We start from the raw sequence: 18,897 nt of genomic DNA, 5'->3' as shown, positions 1-18,897 counted from the left end.
AGGGACTTTGGACAAGGGCATGGAGTGATAGGATGAGGGAGAATGGGTTTAAACTGAAGAAATATAGATTTAGATTAGATATTGGGAAGAAATCCTTCCCTCTGAGGGTGGTGAGGCCCTGGCACTGGTTGCCCAGAGAAGCTGCAGATGCCAGGGAGGATAAATGAGAGAAAATCTGCTCTGATCGCACTATGAGGGAATCTTGGCTTCCCCTGCGCTGACTTTTGGTGGGAATTGGAGCACGAGTGGACATTGTTGTCCGTGCTGGAATTCAGGTCCATCCTGATGGGGATGCGTTTGCCCCAGGGAACGGGGGAACACTTCTCGTGGGGACGGGGACAGTTGTGATGCTGAGCAGGTGCCACGAGAGGGCGTGGAGGGCTTGAGTGCCGCCAGAGGTGACCTGGTGGCCGATGTCCCCCTCCTTGGTGCCCTAATGCCATCACCGCCTTTCCCTGGTGCCACCTGGTGCTCCTTCCCTTCAGGTGCGTGACTGGGGGGTGTGAACGGGCATCTCTGCCTCAGCACAGCCCCGGGGGCCACCTGAGCCCCCGGACTGTCCCCAGCCCACCCCCCTGCAGGGTTTGACCTCCACGGGGAGGGGCAGCTGCTTGAAGCCCACCAAGCTGTGCATGCAGAGATTTTCCTCTGCATTTCCAATTCTGGCGTGGGACACAAGTCCTTAAGTGCCACCTCAGGCAATTTGTCACCCAGGGTGACCTGGCTGGGGGGGCCACCCCATATGGCAGGGGTGGGGTGATGGGGGCTTGTCCTGCTGGCTGCACAAACAGGCCCCGCTTCCTCGCCGGCCTCCTCCAGGTGCGGCTGGGAATCATTAGGAACTCTCCACGCCGGCTGAGTGTGGGAACTGGAAGAGAAAGCTGGAGAGAGGCCTTCTTTCATCTCCCCACTCCCTCCTCCCCCCGCGTCTGCCAAGCCTGGCTTCCTTTTGAATCCTTTAGCTTGTGCCAAGCGAAGGAGAAGAGGAGGGGGGAAGAAAGAGAAAAATGGGGGAAAAAAAAAAAAACACAACAAAAAAAAAAGCAACAACCACAGGAATGTGTCCAGGGATCTGGCTTCATTCAGGCTGCCAAGCCCTGAATACCCCGGCTCCACTCGGGGAGCTGGAGGGAGGCGGCGGTAGCAGCAGTGGGAAAACAAACAGGGAAGTGCTGGGAGTGTCACCAAAGGGGGTGACAAAGGCTATCAGAGAGGGGGACACGTCCCCTGCCATGGTACTGGGGGTTTGGGAGCACCCCTGGGTTAGGGTGCCACAAGTCCCACGCTGGGAGCAAAGCTGCCATGTCTGGGTGAATCCTGGCCATGTTCCATCCCGGGATGGGGACACAGTGCCCAGCCCGTCTGCATTCCATGGGGCACCGTGGGGACGTGGTGCCCGTGTGCCAGGCCTGTCCCTCCCAACCAAGGCAGCAGGGTGGGCGCCAGGGGAGTCTGGGAGCCTTTTCTCCAGCACATCGGGAGAAGGATGGTTTTTGACTCGCTGCCGACTTTATTCCCAGCAAATTAATAATTTCCTCTTGTGGCAGCAGCGTTGGCCTGTGCATGTGCGTGCTGGTGGCTCCCACTGCCCTCCCAGCCGCCTCTCCCCCCTCCGGGAGGGTCAACACCGCACCTCCCTCCATCCCCGTCCTCAGCTGGGCTCCTTCCAGCTGCGCAGAGCTGTCAGATCCAGCCCAGCTGTGCCGGCCGCGGCCTCGGGAGCATCCCGGCGGGAGCAGGGGCCCGGCTGTGAACTGATGATGCGAGTGCCGGAGGTGGCGGGGAAGCGCCTTGGGTGGCGGCGAGGGAGGCGCAGCTCCAGGAAGGAGCTCTCGCTGCCTCTTGGCTTCGCAGCCGCTCTGGCAGCGCTCGGAGAAACGGGAAAAAAGCAGCGAGGGAGCCGCCAGCACACGCCGGACTCTGTCCTGGAGACACGGACAGTCTGCCGGGCAGTCCCAGCGCCGGATGGGAGCGCTGGGCACCCCGGCGTGGTGGGCACGGGATTGTCACCCGAGTCCTTGCAGAGCTCCACAGACGCGCTCGCCGCCCCTCCCCGTGTGCCGTGTGCTCCGAGCATCCCCTCCTGCGCGCTGGGCGCTCCTTCCCAGCCGCTCCCGGGGCTGTCCGTGTGTCCGGCCGCGGCACAGACACTTCTCCCGTGTGCGGGCGCGCACCGCGGCACTCGCTATCGGCAGATCTGCTGGGAACGCCAGCCATTCCTCGGGCAAGCGATTGTGTTTTGTTCCTTATTTATATCCCCGGGGTGGTGCCACAGGTGGGCGATTGTTCCAGCTGACAGCCTGAAAGGCAAAGGAACAAGATTGAACTTCCTGCTATTCAATTAGAGAAAGTGAGCATTCAGCAGCAGCTGCTGGCTGCTGGCAGGAGCCGAACCCCGCCGCGGTGGGCGCAGGAAAAGGCAGGAAAAGCTGCCTGATGCCATGGGCACGGCGGGTTCCAAAGCACCCCTGGCTGTCACTGCTCTCCCCTGAGTTTGTTTTTTAGGAGGAGATTTCCTGATCAAAGCAGCTCCCTGGAGCAGAAGTTGGATGAGGAGGAGCTGGGGGAGCTGAGCCTGGAGAAAAGGGGGCTCAGGGGGCACCTCCTGGCTCTGCAGAACTCCCTGACAGGAGGGGACAGCCAGGTGGGGCTCAGGCTCTGCTCCCAGGGAACAGGATCAGAGGAAACAGCATCAAGTGTGCCAGGGGAAGTTTAGGTTGGATAATAGGAAAAAAAAATCTTCACTGAAAGGGTGATCAGGCACTGGAATGAGCTGCCCAGGGCAGTGGAGGAATCACCATCCCTGGAAGTGTTCAAAACCACGCGGATGTGGCACTCGGGGACAGGGTTTGGTGGAGAGCGTGGTGGTGCTGGATTAATGGTTAGACTCGATTTTAAGGGTCTCTCTCCCTACTTTAATGGCTCTGTGGGAAGCACCAGCATGGAAAACAGCATCGTGTGGTGGTGGGGGACACTTTAAGTGGGGAGAAGCCATGCCAGGAGGCAAAGCCAGGAGCTCGAAGTGCCGGAGGGAGCAGCTTCCCCCCCGGGCCAGCCCGAGCGCTGCAGCTTCGCCTCTGCCCTGAACTCTGCGTGATCCCTGACCCTGGGGCCTCTGTGGCGGAGGGCTGGTGGCTTTGGAAGTCCTGTGGATGATGTGCACTTCCCCTCCTCTGTGCTGGAAGGGCCAGGGGATGATCCATTCTCTTGTTGACTGGGAGCCTCCTTGTCCCTTTTTCCCCAGACTCGTCTGCACTCCCTCCCAGAGGCCAGCAAGGGAGGAAGGAGTGTGTGCTTCTGTGAGCTCCACATTGGGAACAAACCTCTCTCCCTCCTCCCCTCACTGGCTGGGCCCCCTCTGAGGCATGCATGGCCTTTTGGAAACCCTGCAGCACCCAGGGTGCAGTGAGGGCTTCAGGGTCTCCATGTGCCAGGAGCCCAAGGCATCCCTGCTCCATTTCCTTCCCTCCCTCCTGGGGCTAATCCAATTGGAGAAGAATCTCCTGCTGCTGCCACCTCTCCCCGCTCCTTTCCCCCTGTGCCATCTGTTCCCAGCACAGTGACAACCTCACTGGTGGCGTTGCTGCTCAAGATCCTCCCGTGCACCCCTGAGCTCTGTGTTTTCAACCCATCTGTTTCCACGGGCTCGGGGTGTCTCCCAAGCTGGTTGTGATCATCGGGGCTGCAGTTGGAATCCGTCTGGCACGGCTGCAGCACACGGAGAGCCCCACATGCCTCCACGCACGCCAGACCCCGCAGCTCCGTCACCCCGAGGGTGGGACCGGGCTGAGCTCAGCACCTCGCACGAACATCGGGGAGGTGACACCGCAGCCGGGGCGATCGGCAGCGATTGGCCCCTTTTGGGAGCTCGCCGTGAAAGCTGCAGAGGCTTTTTCCGTGCGTGCCGATGCTTTGGAAGTGGCGGGGGTTGGACATGCCAAAGCACCGGCCACGTCTGAGCGGGGCTCGGTGCCTCATGTCACTTCCAGGAGGCCGGGAGGGCTCGGGGGTGTTGTCTGTGAATGTTAAAGGCACTTGTGTAGCCAAGCAGCACAGGCACATGCTGTCATTGCCTCTGCAGTGCCATCTGGCCAGCAGCAACGCAGCTAGAACCAGGGCTGTGTGCAGGAGAACATTTTACAACAGAAAGCAATTAACAGAATAAAGCCCTTTTTAAAATCCAGTAATTAAAAACAGTCCCTCCCCCTTGTTTTCCTTTTAAGCTGAAAGTTGCTGTTTACTCATTTGCTTTACAAAGTGTGCCTTGTTGTGGCTTCAGAAGAAATGAAAGTTTGAAGTGGTTAGAGAAGAAAGGCTTTGGGGCTGGTGCGTTCCAGGCAGGGCGGAGGGGCAGGGGCTCTCCAGCCCGGCTTGTTTGTATTTGTTCTTGTCTACTCACAAGATCGCTAAACACACATTTAACAAGTGGTGAAACTGTCTACCAGCCTGATCTCTCCCAGGGTTCATGAGAAGAAGCCTGGCACATTAGCATTGCTGGGGGAAGGGGAGGGGGAGGACAGGCCTTTTGAAGGGTTGGTGTTTTGGGGCTGAGCGAGGGAAGGGCTCCTTGCAGCAGGCCAAGTCCCAAACAAAGGCATTGTGTTCCCCGGAGCCCTGGGGACTGGCCCCGGGGGAAGACCAGGACCTTGCCTCACCAGCCACGGGTTTTCCCATCCCAGCTCCTGGTTTCCTAGCAGGGGTGCAGCCCTCAGGCCATCCAAGGCTTTCCAGCGGCCAGAGCTGGGAGTTGGCACTTCCAGGGCTGGCTCATCCATCCCTGAGTGCGAGAGCCACGGAACCCAGAGCTGCAGTGGTCATGGGGACCATCCTGTGCCACAGCAGCTCACCTTGTCCCCGTCACCCTCACCTTGTCCCCATCACCCTCATCTTGTCCCCACCACCCTCACCTTGTCCCCACCACCCTCACCTTGTCCCCACCACCCTCTCTGGGTACAAAATACCAGAGAGGAGCAGCCCAGTGTCCAGTGCCAACAAGTCTTCAGTCCTCTCTGTGTGGCCACAGGGGAGCCCTGATGTCAGGGGGCTCCTGGACACGCAGTTGCTCCGTCTGTGGGCAGGTTTGGTGCAATAACAATTATCACTTGTTGTGGCTTCTCTGTAAAACAAGCGCCCAGTGCAGCAGCATCATTATGGGTGGGGAAACTGAGGCATGTCAAGGGCCCAGCCCACTGGTGGTGTCTGATGCTAAACCATCAGGATGTTCTGCTGATTCCAGAGCAGGATGGTGATCCTGTCCCTGGCTGTCCCTCAGCCCCACTGACCTGGTGACACAGAGTGGCACAGACTCAAGGGGACAGCAGCAGCTCCAAGGTGTCCCAGCCGTGAGCTCGGCAGGTGCAGCCTCGTAGAGCCCCATCCCATGGGATTGCAGGGCTGAGCCACATTCCCAGACCTGCCATGGGGCAATAGGTGTGAGGACACAGACAGCCCTGCCAGGGTGGTGAGGGCAGCGCCGAATTCCAGCTCCAGGATCTGCCCTGTGCCTGCCTGGGGAAGGGTGAGGCCACGGGTTTGTGGGAAAATGTTGTTTTTCCCTCCCCTGGACTGCCCGTAGCAGTCGGCTGGGCGGGCTCTGGATTGCGTGGGCCGGGGAAGTGGGGGGGAGTTTGCAATTGTGGTGCCTCTGGCTTGGAGCAGAGCCACGGCAAACAATCCTCTCCTGGCCTTGCTCCAGATCTGACAGAGCACGGAGGTGATACCGTATTCATCCCTCCACGCTTTCATCCCAAATCACCTCCTGAAAGCCCTGCCTGGTTCTCCCGCCCGCGATGAATCTGCTTAGCCACAGAGTGAGGCAGCCTGTCCACAGCCAGGAATCCTGTCCAGCATCCCTCTGAGGCCTCTGCTTTGGAAATTACAGCTGTGGCTCTGGCAGGCGGCGGTGGGACCTGAGGTTAGGAGGTGATGTTGACTGAAGATGTGAGGACAGGGCATTCCAGGCATGCACGGGGTTAAACCAGAGGTGTCAGTTCACGGGGAGGTAACAGATAAGTCCTGCTCCTCGGCTGCCTCTGGCTTTCCAGAAGCCTTGCCCTCCCTCCCACATTCCAGCTGCTGCAGCTTTTCACAGCTGGCCGCTCTCCTGGGACATTTCCCAGAGCTGGGAAGGCGGGAGGGGAGGGAGCAGCAGCGTGGTCCCAGCGTGGGAGGGGGGTTGGTGGCTGGGCTGACCATTGCCCCTCCTGGGACACTCAGTCTGGAGCCCTTCACCCTCAGGACGGGCCTGGCACAGGCAAACCGAGGCAATCCCAGGTCCCTGGCAGGGATCCACCCTCAGTCCTGGCCCGGAGAGTTTTTCCTGCTGTAGGGAAGGGACATCAATCTTTGCAGCTCACTTATTCCTTGGCCTCTGAAGCAGGGTAGCCAATTAGTGCTGGGTGTGATGGATGGCTTAGCCCCGTCCTCGTGACACCCATCCTCTGGAAACAGTTCCCACCACGGAGAGGCACAGCCAGCCGGAGCAGGGGACAGCTCTCACCAGCTCCTGAGTCCCTGAGGGTCTCACAGGGGTCCCAGGGACGGGAACAGGCATTGCAGCAATGCTTGCTGTCATTCCAGAGGGGAAACAGCCCCAAGCACGGGGCCAGCACTGTTAATTCAGGGCTTGGGGAGAGCTTTCCTCTGATAATTCCCTGGCTTGGCTGTGGCAAAGCCCGGAGCTCTCCAGGGAAGAGCAAATCAGCTCTGGGCAGAGGTTGGTCACCCACTGCTTGTGGCTCTGCTCTCGGGGTCACGGTACCGTGGGAATTGGCTGCAAAGGTACCCAGTGAGAGGCCAGGAGGGGCAGAACCCCCATTTCTGCACCCCAGCTCCCCTTGCCCACAGTGGGGGAGGTCTGGCTGCTCCCTCCCGTGGGACATGGGTGACACTCCTGAAATCCAGCTCCCCTCACGCAGCTAAGCTCGTTTAATCCTTCCCTGTCGTCTCCGCTGAACCAGCCTGTGAGGGGTCTCTGCTCGGTCTGGGGTGATTCAGATGTCCTTCACAATCCCCCTGGGATCCCTGGGGTCGATTATAAACGACTCTCCAGGAGCACAGGCTGGAGAGCGGATCCGATTACAGGAGAAGTGGGTTTTGGGGCCCCCGCTCTGTTCATAATGAAGTGTAATCCTAGAAAAACATGTTGCCAATTACACTTCAATTGAACCCAGATAATGATGCTTAGACAGGGCCCAGAAAAGATGGAGTCTGGACAGTGAATTCCTTTCTGATGGAGAAGAAAAGTGTTCCTCTGTGGCAGGTCTGGGCTCGGCTTGGTTCAGGCTCGCTGTGATATGAGCAAGAGCCTGAAACAACCAATCTCAGGATCCCATTTAAATGGTTTTATCGGTGGAAAGAGTATTAATCTCTCAAAAACACATGTTTATGGGAAGTTTGGTTTGGGGATGTATGTGTTTCTAACTGAAATCACTTTGGAAAGGGAGGAGGAGCGGGTCTGAAAACTGCTAAAATAACACTTTTCTAACTCTTCTGGTTCAAAGTAACTTTTCATTTGGAAATGTAAGCTAATAACAGCTCGGCTTCTTGACCACTTCTCATAGTGAAAACAAAACACCAGAATCAGAGTAACAAAGTGCTGTGACCTAAAGCACGGGTTTCACTCCCTTTTTCCAGTTTACAAACACTGCCGAGATGTCAGTTTTCCACTCCAGCCCAGGACGGCTGGTTCAGGTCCCCGCTGCTTCACTTCAGAAAGGAGGATGGTGTGGTTCAGTCCCAAAATCTGCTCGGTGGGGAGGTCTGTGCTTTGCTCAGCTGGGGCAGGCGTGGGCGAAGGGCAGGCAGGAGCCGGGATTTGGCTTTTCCGGAGCTGCTGGCGAGGTGCTGGGGAATTGCAGACACCTCGGTGTTGGCGGGTGCAGTGTGGGTGAGCTGGCAGAGATGGCTGAGGGAGATAGGGAGCACCCCAGGAGGCCACGGGAGACGGGTGGCTTGGCTGGCCCGAGCGGCGACGGGGCTCTTATCGCCGCCACGGTCTCTGCAGAAGGGCTTTGGGAAACCCACGTGTTGCCAGATCTCAGCGCCGATTATTTTCTTCAAAATAAAAGGCATTATTTTCGTACTGGGAACCTCCACTTCAGCGCTCTCCCTCCTCCCCTCTCTCTGTCTCTCTCCCACACGCACACGTTTTTGCTGCCTTGGGGGATTTTAGCAGCGCAGGGCTCTGAAAAACAGATTCCTGCCTCCTTGCTGCAGGAGCGGGGAAAGGGAGATGCTCGCTCGATGCTGGGCTGTGGCTTAAAGTTTCCAGCTTTGCGGAAAGAGACCAGAAAACAGCGATTCATCCCAGTGTTACAAAGCCTAAAGTTGGGCTTCGGCCGTTTTGTCTCACGGGGTAGGTGTCTAATGCCCTGGTGAGCTGGCACTTGAAGAGGCTCCAAGGCTGTGGGAGCGTGGCAGGAGGCCGAGCTCCCGGCGGGACCACCGCGCTGCGGTGCCAGGCCTGGCCCGAGTGCGGTGCCACCGCTGCCACCCCGGCCCTCGGCAGTGGCCGCCGATCGATGCCAGCCGAGGGCCCTTTGAGCGGCGTCCTCAAACAGCGCCGCGCTCCGAGCGAGCGGCTTTCCATCCGAGCCGTGAGCCTGCGAGGTGCCGGGCAGACATGTGTGTGCGTGTGGGGCTGGATGTTGATTTTTCCCTGAAACAACTCAAGGCTTTATCAGTCCCATCTCTTTCCCACGGTTTTCTGTTGCCAGTGAGGTCACTGGTCCCTTTAAACTGGGGCTGAGGCCAATGTGCAGCGGGTGGAAGGGGGGCCGTGGGCAGGAGGGGGGGACATGAGACGGTTCACACAGACTGTTCCTTTTACAGGAAGACTTGGGATTTCGACCAGCGAGCGGGAGGAGGCGGCGGGGCGAGGAGGGGGGGCCCTGGGAACCGGGGAGCGCCGGCGCGGCCGCGTAATCCGTCACTCCCGGGAGATGGTGGCTCATTAACCCATTACCCGGGAGGTGGGGACGTGCCGGGAGGGAGCCAGGGAAGGAGAGCCGGGGGTGGGAGAGGCAGAGCGGGCAGGGGAGGAGCCGTGCGGGGCCGGAGCGGCGGAGCCCGGGCAGGGACAGAGCACTGCCCCGAGCACGGCGGGCGAGGACGGCGGCGGCCAGCGGGTCCACGCGTGGGGCAACCTCGCCGAGCCCACCGGCTTCCCCCCCCGCCAGGATGAAGCGGCTCTGCGAGGAGAGCTCGTCCGACACGGAGTCTGACGGCACCATCGACGTGGGCCGGGAGGAGGAGTACAGGTGAGGGCAGGCTGCGTCCCACGCGGGTTTTTGGGGTCCCAGCACCGCTCCCCGCGAGCTGCTCGGAGCGGCAGCGCCCGGTGCCTGCCGGGGCATGGCACGGGAGGGCACCGGCTCTGCCACGGCTGAACCGGGGCACGGACGGGAGGGCACCGGCGCTGCCACCGCCGCACCGGGAGTCCCTCGCACCTCGCTTAACCCCTCGGGGTCGGGCTGGTCCTGCGGGGACCGGCAGGATGACCCCAGAGTGCTGGGTAGGGCTGGTGCTGGCCATGGGGCTGACCCCCAAGGAAATCGAAGTGGCCATACAAGTGTTAAAGCTGCGTTAGGAGCTTCAAGAGAACCCCATCAAAGCCAGCGCGGTGGCCTTCTCCTGCCAGGTGGCAGAAGGGCAGTGGGAGCCCGTTCTCTGCACCCCGAGATGGGGCAGCCCCCCCGGAGCAGAGGCACCCACACCCCTGCGCTCCCGGCAATCCGAGGGCTCCCAGGGAATGTGGAAGAGACGGGAGGTTTTGCGTGAGAAAAACGCTTCTGCTGTGCTGATGCATTCGTAACGCAGCAGCTGGGGCTGTGATGTGTTAGGGAGGGAGCCCGAGCAGGGAAGCGCTGCCCCGGTGCCCCTCGGCAGTGCAGTCTCTGTCCCAGCGCTGCTGAGCTGCACTTTCGGCTCCGGGGCTTTGCAGTTTGTGAGGGAATGGTGAGGACAGGACCCGTGTGTGGTTCCCCAGGTGATGCCCTCAGGCTCCCCTGGCACCGGGCATCCCCAGCAAGCCCGGTTCCCAGGCTGGGTCAGCCCTCCCAGGCTCCGAAGGTGCAGACGGCACAGAGGATGAAGGAAAGGCTCTGTTATTTGTTCCCATCCAAAAATCAGCTGCTTTTGAACTCTTGTTTCAGTAGCCAAGTGTTTCCACTCCCTCCACATCCAGCAAGGCCTTGGATTAATTCATTCCCTCTTGCTCTTTGGTATCCTGAGTGGAGAAACTGCCTGGCTGGTGCCAAGCTCAGCTTCTCATGGGACAAAATTCATGAATCTGCTTCTGATACAGTCGCAGCAGAGTCGGGCACGTCTTACACAAAATGTCCTGCAGAATTTCCCTGAGCCCTTATGCATTTCCAAGTGCATCAATATTTAAGCTGCTTTCCTGCTGCAGCTGAAATGTATCCCACCTCTTCACATCAGTGCAGCACAGAGTCCACAGGACCCCAAGGGACAAAATATTTATTTATTTCGGTGACCAGTAATGATGAACTTTTAATCTCCCCCTGGTGCTGCTAATGTGTTCGTCTTCTCGAGCCGGTGGTGGAACCAGGCTGGCTGTGATCTGGTGATATTTGTATAGGTGGATGTTGGTCCTCATGTCACGCAAATCTACGGCCAAAAGAACTGTTCTTGCCCTGCTGAGGTCACACCCCAAGTAATGCCATCCTGCATGGGATGCTGGTGCACCCAGAAAAAGCAGACATTTCCAGGTGGGAAGTGAGGAGGAGTGATTAGAGCAGAGAGAGGCTGCCTGGCTGGGGTTCCCAGCCCATTACCCATCGGTTGAGTGGTTTGGGCAAACCAGTTTCCCTGTAGTGAGGGGATGAGTCACGCCGGGTGTGAGGCTTGAATCAGTTTGTGGAGCAAGTTTAGGATCCGGGGTCACTGCAGAAGTGCAAGATCTGCCAAGTTCACAGCCAAAGTTATGCTGTGGATGATAAAACCAAGCAAAGAGCAATGCAGAAATTTTAATCACCAGAGAATATACTCACACCATCTTTTATGCGGTTCAAATCCACCAGAAGTATTTTTAAAATACATTTTGCAGTGAGATGGGTGTTGATACCCACATCTGGACCTGAAGCTCACCAAGAGCAACGCATCCAGACAGCTCTACAAAGAGAGTTTCAAAAATTCCTATTCCTCTTTGGGTGCCTACTTTGCATTTCCAGGTGAATTCAGCACCTACCCCCTGCACCTAAAACACCCTGGTGTCCATACAGAGCGTGTTTTCACACCAAAATTGCTCATTCTGTGTGTGTCTGCGTAGCTGGCAATGCGTGTTAGTACTTGTGGAGCCAGCCAGCACCTCTGCCCAGAGAGAGCCCACCCAGCAGACATTCAAATAGGGGACCTGTATGGAGACGAGCAGAGCAGGCAGTAGAAGAACGTGTTATTGTGTAAAACCACTTCTGAAAGCACCTCGCTTGGGCCTATTTTTAATAGGCTGCGCTGGGTCGGCTTGCTGCAGACTGCAGCGTCTGTGCAGGAAAATCCTTAATAGACTCTTATTAAAATGCTTTGTCAAACTGAAAAACATTTGGATTGGGGTGAACCCAAGTGCCCCTTTTCCAGATTTGGGTGTCTGACACCAGCTCTGGTCCCTGCGGCGCGCTGGGCTGGCCGGGATTGCAGGCGTGTTCACATCCCTGCTCCGAGTTTCGTAAGGCACAGAAACAGCCCTGAGCCAGCTGCCCTTTCCAGAGGGACAAATCCTGCTTGGGGGAGGTGGGAGGTGGCCCAGCCAGCCTCATCCCCCTCCTCGGCCACAGGGTCTTGCTGCAGGGAGTTTCCCACGCCCGGTTATCCATGGTTATGGAGACTTCACCTCCGTGGGGACCTAAGGGTTGAACTTTGCCTCCCTCTGCATGTCTAGTGCTGACCTTTGGTGCTTTTAGCCAGGCAGGCACAGGGTGGTTTGTGGGGCCCTGTTCCTTAGACTGTCCCCACGATGTCCCTCGTCCCCTGGGCAGAGCTGAGCCCCAGCAGGAGGGTCCCTGCTCCGTCACCTCCTGCCAGGTGTCCTCCCTGCCCAGCCCCCGGCCCCTCTCTGGATGGTTCAGGGGTGTCCGTGAGTTCAGAACATCCCAGCCCACCCCGAAAACTGTGGTTTGGGAAGCGACTCTGTGGGAAGCCCTCAGAAACCACATCAGTGCCACCACTGGCCTCACCCTGAGGAGCAGCCAGCCCTCCCTGGGTGGGAGCTCGGATCCCAGAACTCAGATCCCTCCTGCCATCGTGGCTCCGAGATGCAAAGCCCTGCAGACAGGGCAGGCTCAGACACGAGAGACGGGAGGTTCACACATGGAGGAAGAAAGGCCATGACTCCAGAGCTCAGATCACTGCTTTTCCAGCTCTGTGGAGATGCCATCATGGGTTGGGATGGAAGAATTGTGCCTGGGAGTGGGTGGACAGTTTGGTGCAGAAATCTGTCCCAGGCTGGTGGGAGATTCTCGGAGGGGAGAGAGTGGGATTCAAATCTCTGCTTTGCTCCCCATCCCCAATTCCTGAGCTCTGTGTTGTGGGTAAAAATGAGATGGGAACCACAGAAGACATTTTTTGGGGTGGGGGGAGGAAACTGCAGATGGCAAACGTGTGTAGAACATATGTGCAAGAGAGGTTGCTCTCCAGCCAGAAATGATCCCCTCTCCTTCCTTTCCAGCCATGTTTCCAGGTCTGTGTCTCCCACCACAACATCTCAGATACAAGCCAGGAAGAAGAGGAGAGGGGTGAGTGTCCTTTCAGGGCAGCTGTGTCCCCTGGTCAGGCTGGCCCTGTGTGCCAGGGGTGTCCCCCTGTGTGCACTGGGGGGCTCTTGGCCCATCCTTCCTGTTAAAATCAGCTTTACACCGCTCCTGCTCCACCTCCTGCAGAACTCCCCCCAAACCCAATTTTTTCCCCAGAGATTTGGCCTCAAACCCGGCAGAATAGGGAAGAGCAATTTCACCTGGGCTTATCAGACCAGTCCACGTTTCTTCACTCAACTTCTGCACTCCAAAACATTCACACACACGGCCCTTCCAAAGCACCTGGAGGGCGTTAGATCTGTGAGCTGTGGCTGTAAGTGACTGTGGTTTCTTCTGTCTGCTTGGAAAATCTCCCACAGATCATCGAGAAGCGGCGCCGAGACCGCATCAACAGCAGCCTCTCGGAGCTGCGGCGCCTGGTGCCCACGGCCTTCGAGAAGCAGGTGTGTGTTTGTGGGAGCACCTGGTGCCCCCCGTGAGGCCTGCAGGGTTTGGGGTACAGCCCCCAGAATGAGGAAGTCTGGAGCAAGGCTATGCCTTTCTTATCCTCCTCACTCTGGGGCGTAAGTGGGTGGTGGAAATGGGGTGGTGAAACGATATTAGCAAATATTCAGGAGCCCTAGGGAGGATAAAATCAATCTAGGAAGTGTTTTGCAGATATGAGGAAGCACAGAAATGGGGATTTTTTTCAATCTGCATCGGGAAGGAGCTCTTTTTTCTGCTCACTTGATGTGAAAAACAGAGCCCTGGTGGATGCCCTGCGCCATTCTGAGCACTCCTGGGCTTCAGAGAGGTTTCAGGGAGGAAATCATTGGCCAGACCTCGGCTCCTGAGAGGCACAAAGCCCTGGACCATAAAATGACAAATGGCTTTTCCTTTCTGCTCCCAACACAGGGGTCTTCCAAGCTGGAGAAGGCAGAAATTCTACAAATGACAGTGGATCACTTAAAAATGCTTCACGCCACAGGAGGAACGGGTAAGAACTGCTCTTATGAGCACATGGCTGAGGTGAAGGTGCAAACCTGGAAGGAAAATTCCCCAGCAGCAGCAGCAGCAAGCTGCCTCCAGCCAGCTCTGCCTGCTTCCCAAGGGAAATACCTTTTCAGGGAGGGCAGATGGGCATTTTCCTTCAGATGGGTCAGCATCCCATGCATCCATTTGGGAGACTGGGGTATGTGGGATGGTAAACCCCCAGCCCCACAGGGACAGCAGGGGTGTTTCACCCCCTGCTAAAAGCTGCTTTGCCAGAGACTCATTTATTCCTGCTCCAAAACGGAGCCTGCTTCCAGAAAAACCATATTAAACTCTTTACCTCCTCCCTGGGATACATTTCCTGCGGAGGCTGAATTCTGCATGAGAACTCTGCAAATAAACAAGGCTTTTTTTCCTTTTCTGTTCTTTTTTTGTGTGTGTGTGTCTCTTGGTTGTTATAAGAAGAGACAGGGAGTCCTGTGCAAAATCCAACAAAGGTTTTATTTGTACTGAGACTTTAGTTCAGACCCTCTGTCCTGTTCCAGTTAACAGGATGGAGATCACAGCTCCAGTAAAGAAGCCTCTGGCTTGCTTACCACCCAGTTTTGGCTTGCTGGGGACATTGCTGGCATCCAGGCTTTGGTTCAGGGCTGTAACTTGGTCTGGAAGATTTGTTTAGATATTCAGTTTGACTGCACTGCAACAAAGGGCTGCATTGTCACGAGAGACCCCGTCAAGCACAGTGGTCCAGCACTTCACTGTGCTGTGACATTCTCTGCTTTATTGCTTATGGTCTCATGAAGCTGCAAGTTGGGAGCAGAAGCCTGAAATCAGCAGTTGGTTGCTGATTTCTGTGGCTTTGAGCTTTCTCAGCCCAGCTGTTTTGGTTCTGCCACTGCCCTGTGACATTGCTTTAAAGGCAGTGTAAATTTTGGGAGCCAGGCAGAGAGAAGTGGTGCTCAGCTGTGCGTTGAGGAGACACTGTCCTGAGCGGAATATCCCTCTGGCAAAGGCAGCCCAATCCCAGTGCCCATCTAGCCCACAGCCACGTCTCCAGCATCACTGATAGAATCCAATAGGGGAAAAAACCTCCCTTCCTGAGCACAGCTAATGAAACCTTTTTCTGGTCTCACACCAGTGAGAGGCTCCCTGACCCTGGCGGGTTTATCCCGGTGAGATAACCGCAGATGCCGCTCTCATGCACACAAACCTCCAGTCTCTTGGGACACCCACTTGGCTGCCTGCTTCAGGAATATCACACGGCAGCAAAGTGCCTCAAGTGAAAAACACAGTGCATTAGAGAGGGTAGTGAAATCCAGGCGCATTCCTGAGCTCTGCACGGTTTTAATGTCACCCATGTCCTCTCCCTCCAGGCTTCCTGGATGCCCGGGCTCTGGCTGTGGATTACAGAAGCATCGGCTTCCGCGAGTGTCTCACCGAAGTTGTCAGGTACCTGGGCATCCTCGAGGGCCAAAACGCTGCCGACCCCATCCGGCTGCGACTCCTCTCCCACCTGAATAATTACGTGGCAGAAATGGAGCCTTCGCCCGTGGCCGCGTCCCTGCTGCCCATCCAGACCTGGCCCTGGTCCTTCCTGCACGGCGCCGCCGGCCCTGTGCAGATCCCCAGGAGGGAGGCCGCTCCCGCTCCGGTTGTTTTGACTGCATCTTCCCTGGCTTACCCCAGCCCTGCAGTGAGGCCGGCCCCTCTCCGCCGCGTCCCTGGCGAGATGCTGCCATCCCGCCGGAGCTTCCTGGCCAGCAGGATGGGTTCCTCCAGCCGGAGGGCCCGCGGCGCCAGCTCGGCCGCAGCCGTGACAGCCGTGCCCAGGATGCCGTCGCCAGCGGGAGCACTGAGAGAGGGCTCGTCCAAGAGCAGCCAAATCGCCACATTCCTCTTCTCCCCAGCCTCTGCCGGCATCCCTGTGCCGCCAGCTTATGCAGCGCCACCCATCTTGGGCGCTGCCGCGCAGGGACCAGGGATCAGGGTTGGGACATCCAGGATCTGCCGCTCCTGGGCGACGGAAATCGGGGCTTTCTGACCCTCCCTTCCCCTCCGGAGACAGGAGTTCTCCAGCGCTCATCGCCCGCAGGGCTGTGAACAAACTCGGTTGAAAAGGCATCTTTCCTGCTTTGCAGAAGCCAAGGATCCATAGAGAAAATTCTCTCTGCTCTTCCCTCCCTCCTTGCACCGCCCTTGTCGCCTCACCATCACACGTCCTCTCCCTTGTGATGCCTGCAAACGTAAATCACATCCAATTCCATGCACTTGCCTGCACGAGGCCACGCTCCAGACCCTTCTGGATACGAGGGAGGGGGCACACGCAGATCCCAGCCCCATTCCTCCTCCAGCAAACCCCTCTGCAGAACCCAGCCTTGCTCTCCTTTGGAAAACAGCCAGCCTTGAAATACTGTCTTTATTTCCCCGGGGACTCGGAGCTGCCAGCCAGACTTGCTCGTGCCGATTCCCTGCGACGCATCCCCCAGCTGCAGCACCTAATTTTGGGGTGGTGGGATGGACACAGCTCACGCCCCTTGCCCAGCACTGCTGGCACCCACAAGGCAGGCTCCAGCCCCCCCAGCTCCCGAAGAGAACTGGCTGCCTGCTAATCCCTGTGCTTTCCTCTCTGCATTACCAGCTTTTCCTACTTATGTGCCCTTAAGGTGGAGTGAGGCAGCGGCTTAGCAGGGCTCGTTCCCACAACCCAGCTGAGATCCCGCCGTGGCTGCAGGGCCTGCGCTGGGTTCCCGGCACAAACCCTGCTGGAGCAGCCGGCCAGGCCACCTGGGCACAGCCCCTGCCCTGCACCGAGGTGTGAAGAGGCGAGACCGAGGATTTCAAAGGGACGCCTGTCACCGAGGGCAAGGCTCTGACTGCCAAAGTGAGAAGAAAATGCCTTTCCCTCTGCCAGCCTCCCTGCTGGAGCTGTCTCTCCTCCACCCCCTGCCGAACAGCAGTGTCTGCAAAGGGGGAAAATGGGTTGGAGCAGCCTGAATTTGAAGTGCCTCCCTCGTTCTCCCTGAGCCTAGCATCCTTCACCCTCCCCTCCTACAATGTCTCTGTTTTCTTTCTCCAGCACTATGTTTGGGTCTCACACCTCTCATCCCCCTCCCTGGGCCGGGACCAAAACCCACTGAGGTGTCACTGCACTTGTCCTGAGTCCTGAGAGCTCTCCCTGCCTTGCCCTGTGTGCCCCTAGATGAGTGTCACAGCAGACCACACCTCTGCTCCTGCAGCTGGCCTCCCCTCCTCTCTTCTTTGGGCAGAAAGAACAGAAGCTTGGCGCTTTCAAGCCACCCTGCCCCTGTGCCATGTCCGGTGGTGGCAGGGCAGGGTGTCCCAGTGCTCCCCCCCACCTGAACAGCTCCCTGCATTTGTGCCTTGACTTGCTGGGATACACGTGCACAATATTCTGGATCCAGCTGCATGCCCAGCCCTTGTCCACCTCTACAGCACCCCACCCCATGGAAAGAGAGAAGAGGTCGGTGCAAAGAAAGGTAAAAAAAAGGGAGAAGATCTCTTTTGAATGGGAGAAACTCTTCCCATGCCTCAGGTCAGAGGTGCAGCCGGTTGGGCTGTGTGGATGAGCTGTTGTTTTCCTTCCTGCAGATGGTATCTGCCATGTGCATGTCAATGTATGTATCTGCCATTGTTTGGGAAGTGAGTCCCTCCCAGTTGTTTTGGTGGAAGTCATCGCACTTAACACACAGAAATGCCTCTGCTGCTTCTCACCCTTGTCCTCAAGTGCCGGAATCAGCCAGGAACAACATATTCCTTTTTAATAAAGTCACAGGAGGGAAATCCTCGTGAAGCCTGGCTGTTCCTGCAGCTGGTTTGTGCACTAGAGCTCACGGCCTCACTTTACACTGTGCAGTGCTCTTAGATTCACGAGCTGTGACATCAGCCAAGGTGTCAAATAAAGTCTTTCAAACCCCTGTCCTGGTTGTGAAATTTAGTATTGAAGTGAATCCCATCTGCTCATCCAGCCTGCCTGGATCACAGAAGGAACCTGGGAAGGTCATTGATGAGTAATTTTGTGGCAGGTTTTGATCCCTGAAAAGCGTCAAAAAGAAAAAAAAAAAGGTAAGATGCAGCTTTTAAGGTGACATCCCCTCTGATTCTTTTATAACTCTTGGTCATTCTGGCCCCAAGACTTTTTACTTTGGAAAATGAGTCGGAATCAGATGGGTATTCACCGAGGCTTGCCCTGAGATTGGCAATAACCCGTCACTTGAGAAGAAATAATTTCATTTAGGGTCTACAGAAGTGTCAGGGAACAGATGGAGTCTGGCAGAGCCTTGCAGCCAGACTGAGGGCTCGCCCTGGTCTCCTGACCCTTTGCAGCCAGGACCAGAACAACCCCTGTGGCATCTCGCTGTCGGGAAACGCTTTGGACTAAACAAAGAGCCACAGCTGAGAGCCTGTCTCTGTTTTGAGGAAAGGACCAGTAAATGATCCCTCTTCGTGAAAGATGCTTGGGAGAATTTTACTGAGGAATGGTGGGAATTCAACTTCCTTTCCCATAACTCCTTCCCGCTGCAAAATGCCTTTCAAAACCGCCCATTAATCCCTTCCTTAAGTGCTGTGTGGGGAATTGCTGGAAGGGAGCAACTGCAGCTGTGATGGAGTAATGCAGCATCCGTCTGGAAGCGGGGAGAAACTTCAAGAGCAATAATAGGGCTATTGATGACGGGTCGTCCCGCTGGTGCCTGGGCTGCCCTGACCCGGCTGGAGCTCAGTGCTCTGGTGTGGCCTCGGCCAGAGAGAGGAACCAAATTACCCTCCGTGGGAGGCAGGCATACAAACCGGCCCCGCGGGCTACAGTGCTAAAACAAAACAGAGACAGTGGGGAAAAAAAAAAAAAAAAAAAAAAAAAACACCCAAACCCCACTTCCTGATCTCCGCGGATCAAATGGGAGCCAGGGTGGGTGGAAGGGCATCGGTTCAGGCCCGTGGGGTTTTCTCCCCACAGCAACTCGGTGATTACAGAGCAGTAGGTCGGGACGGCAGCTTCATTTAATTTTCTTTTCCCAGGGTTTTCTTTAGCCTAAACTCTAATACATCCTGGCAGCTTTTGATCTACCCTGCAGGGGAAATCCCCGAACTCTCCGTGCACTCCCTTCATCCTTGTTCTTCAGGCAAAAAAAAAATCCTGATG

The 18,897-nt window shown here is 57.0% G+C and overlaps 1 protein-coding gene across 2 annotated transcripts; it reads left to right on the top strand.

Moving 5' to 3' along the window:
• The first annotated feature begins 9,037 nt into the window (after nt 1–9,037).
• Nucleotides 9,038–17,677, top strand: HEYL (hes related family bHLH transcription factor with YRPW motif like). Of its 2 annotated transcripts, XR_008434838.1 has the most exons (6): nt 9,038–9,260; nt 12,683–12,749; nt 13,127–13,210; nt 13,662–13,743; nt 15,113–17,236; nt 17,349–17,677. XR_008434838.1 is itself a non-coding variant. In XM_053964592.1 (5 exons), the coding sequence occupies exons 1-5, from the start codon at nt 9,181–9,183 to the stop codon at nt 15,778–15,780; spliced, it is 981 nt and encodes a 326-aa protein (XP_053820567.1). In that variant the 5' UTR covers nt 9,038–9,180; the 3' UTR covers nt 15,781–17,677. The 2 variants fall into 2 exon arrangements, 1 of the variants encoding a protein (XP_053820567.1); XM_053964592.1 differs by having other exon boundaries at nt 15,113–17,677.
• The last annotated feature ends 1,220 nt before the right edge of the window (nt 17,678–18,897 follow it).

This window comes from Vidua chalybeata, chromosome 25, assembly GCF_026979565.1.
Source record: "Vidua chalybeata isolate OUT-0048 chromosome 25, bVidCha1 merged haplotype, whole genome shotgun sequence".
Taxonomy (NCBI): domain Eukaryota; kingdom Metazoa; phylum Chordata; class Aves; order Passeriformes; family Viduidae; genus Vidua; species Vidua chalybeata.
The sequence above is the reverse complement of the archived record's forward strand: the minus strand, read 5'-3'. Positions and strand labels throughout refer to the sequence as shown.

Coding starts and splice junctions, on each gene's coding strand:
- HEYL (XM_053964592.1), top strand. CDS start 9,181: ATGAAGCGGCTCTGCGAGGAGAGCTCGTCCGACACGGAGTCTGACGGC. Junction 9,261..12,682: donor GGCCGGGAGGAGGAGTACAG/GTGAGGGCAGGC, acceptor CTTCCTTTCCAG/CCATGTTTCCAGGTCTGTGT. Junction 13,744..15,112: donor TCACGCCACAGGAGGAACGG/GTAAGAACTGCT, acceptor CTCTCCCTCCAG/GCTTCCTGGATGCCCGGGCT.